This window comes from Etheostoma cragini, chromosome 7, assembly GCF_013103735.1.
Source record: "Etheostoma cragini isolate CJK2018 chromosome 7, CSU_Ecrag_1.0, whole genome shotgun sequence".
Taxonomy (NCBI): Eukaryota; Metazoa; Chordata; class Actinopteri; order Perciformes; family Percidae; genus Etheostoma; species Etheostoma cragini.
Genome location: NC_048413.1, coordinates 22,830,681 through 22,833,376, shown reverse-complemented (window position 1 = coordinate 22,833,376; position 2,696 = coordinate 22,830,681). Strand labels below are relative to the sequence as shown.

Below are 2,696 nucleotides of genomic sequence, written 5' to 3'. Positions count from 1 at the left end.
TGGAAAAAGGCTGCAATGAAACAAAGAGTGAAAAATTTAAAGGGGTCTGAATACTTTCCGTACCCACTGTATACTGTAAGTAATTATTTTTGTTTTTACACTGATGTCTTTGTTGGTGTGACAAATATTCTAGCCACACATGATACCGTCATGAAGAGCCAATAGAAAATGTGCTGAAACACCTGTAATTCACAACAAACACAATTAAGCTAGCACACTTTCCCAAAATTGTAGACTTAGCAAGGGCCATGTTGCAAAGTTTAAAGTTTTTTTTCTTTTCTTTTTGAGATTATATTTTGGTCTTTTCTGCATTTAATTTTTTACAGGACAGCTAGGTGAGAGAGGGGGAAGACATGCAGCTTATTGTCATTGGTTGGATTAGGACCCTGGAACTCTGCATTGAGGCATAAACCTCAAAGTTCATGTGCGCCTGCTCTACCACTGATCCAACCTGGCCAATGGCCACATTCCAAAAAGTTCTAAGTGGAGCACACACACATGCCAGCTCTTTAGTTTTAGTCATAGCTTTGCAGTCAAGCTGACAACTTTTAGTCCTGACAGGTTAGCCACCGAGGCTAACTCTGAGCCACTGTAGAGGCTGTGTTACCATGATAACAACCAATGGCCTGCTGACAACTAGTAACCACATTAACCCCACTGCATGTCTTTGTCCTAGGTGTTGGACGTGCTGGAGCTATGTGTGTGTGTACTGAGTGAACAGGAAAATGAATTGCTCCCTATGGCCCATCGCTGCTGGCCCGCCCTCCTGCAAAGACTCACCGCTGATGACCCTTTAGCAGTAGTCAGAGCCTTCAGGGTACGTAAAACAAATCTGTCTTTTCATTTACTTTGTTCTGGTAATAACTGTTAAAAGTCAAAAATGTAATATATTTACTGTAATAAATCTAAAAATGACCCCAATGCATCATCAGATATTAAGGAAACATGCCAAGTTGAAATACTATCTTTTCTGACAACAATGCTAATGCCAGTATTTTCTCCTTTTGTAATTTCCGTTCTGTGACGGAGTGTCTGTCTGTGTTTTGGCCTGTGTGTTGTTATCAGAGGCCCAGTTTGACAGCCAGCCATGTAAAAACGTAAACCCAGCGTCCTACAGCTGTAACGTTAGTCCAGCCATGAAAGGAGGAAGGCGAGATTGTTGTGTTTTAGAGGTTCCTACTGTAATTCTAAGACGAGGAAGTGCAACGTTAGCTACTCGGCTGTGCAGTGAAGTAATGTCTGGCTATGGGAGCCTAGCGTCTAGCAACATTGTTGTGGCTGCTGCGGTCTGAGCCTTGCGACCAACGTGAACTTCAAGTCTGGGGAGGAGGGGGCTGGGTAGACAACCTCTCCAGTATTTTGAATTTGTACTGCAGTAACTATTTTAAACACTAGCTGTCAGTATTACATGTAGCACCTTTTAAAATGGCCTTTTTTCTGAAAATTGTGAATTGAATCTGTTGGTGGATCATTATATTATCATTATAATAACATCTGCAGCTTGATATTGTGTACATGAAAAGCTTATTAGACAACTGTTTAATGTAGTTTCACATTGCAGATTATGTATTACATGTTCACCATGTACAGCAACAAAACAGGTCTGACTAAATTAACAACGTATTGACATGTTCTGTAAGTGTAGTCTTAGTCCATTATGAAATATCTAAGATAGAAGAAACATTTTTTTCAAAACATTTTAAACTAACAAGACAGGAAAGTTTTTTTTGGGAATCGTCTTCCCCCAGCTAACCTTTCAAACTATTTCAGAGAATCACAGAAGATGGAAATGGCCCTCTCCCTTGTCCCCTGATGAGTAAACATCATAGTTGTTTGTGATCATTTCTCAAATTACAGGTGTCAATTGATTCTATTATTACTGTAAATTCATCTGCTTTTCAAAACCTGTCTTTGGATATTATTATTTTTTTCCCTGATGCATTAATAAAATCAGACATAACTGGTTTGTAAATTGTCATTTAGTCACTTAGCACTGCTGCTGTCAAAGCAGCTGTCCAGTTTTTGTGAATACTATGGTTTATCTAGGGTCATTTGTGTCCTTTTGTTTTTTAATTTTGAAAATTTCTTCCCAACGACACATCAAAGTGACATTTTAACAACTTGCTGCGTACAAACTTTACATGCTGAGTCTCTCTGTCAGGTGCTGTGTACTCTGGGTGAAACATGCGGTGACTTCCTGAGGAGGAGGGTATCTAAAGAGGTTCTTCCCAAGCTATGCTCCTCGCTGGTACGGCAGGCTCCGATCAGCGTCAAGGCCGGACCCGTCTACACACACACCCTAGCCTACAAAGTGCAGCTGGCTGTGCTGCAGGGGCTGGGGTCACTGTGCCACAGACTAGACCTGGGTAAGAGAAAAGAAACAAAACACAACACACAAACACACAGCTTTCCCAAGACACAACATAAGTTCTCATCCTTTACGATTGTACATGGTTTAATCCACATTATAAAAATGATCACACCAGGTAAAACGTGGACATAGAACACTTTATCATGGTTCCTCTCAGCCCTGATATGACAGGTTTCTTAATAAAGGTTGGTGTAACTTTTTATCCATTTAAGCAAGAACATATTGAGATCCTCAACATCCTAATATGCATTACATACACTCACCGGCCACTTTATTAGGTACCCCATGCTAGTAACGGGTTGGACCCCCTTTTGCCTTCAGAACT

At 40.5% G+C, this 2,696-nt stretch overlaps 2 protein-coding genes across 2 annotated transcripts in view; one reads left to right on the top strand and one right to left on the bottom strand.

Moving 5' to 3' along the window:
* The window catches only part of tti1 (TELO2 interacting protein 1), a 20,013-nt gene that overhangs the window by 7,398 nt on the left and 9,919 nt on the right, over positions 1 to 2,696 (bottom strand). The window lies entirely within an intron of this gene.
* Positions 679 to 2,612, top strand: LOC117947824 (TELO2-interacting protein 1 homolog). The gene is made up of 2 exons (XM_034877121.1): positions 679 to 817; positions 2,162 to 2,612. Exons 1-2 carry the CDS (start codon positions 740 to 742, stop codon positions 2,501 to 2,503), a joined length of 420 nt encoding a protein of 139 aa, XP_034733012.1. The 5' UTR covers positions 679 to 739; the 3' UTR covers positions 2,504 to 2,612.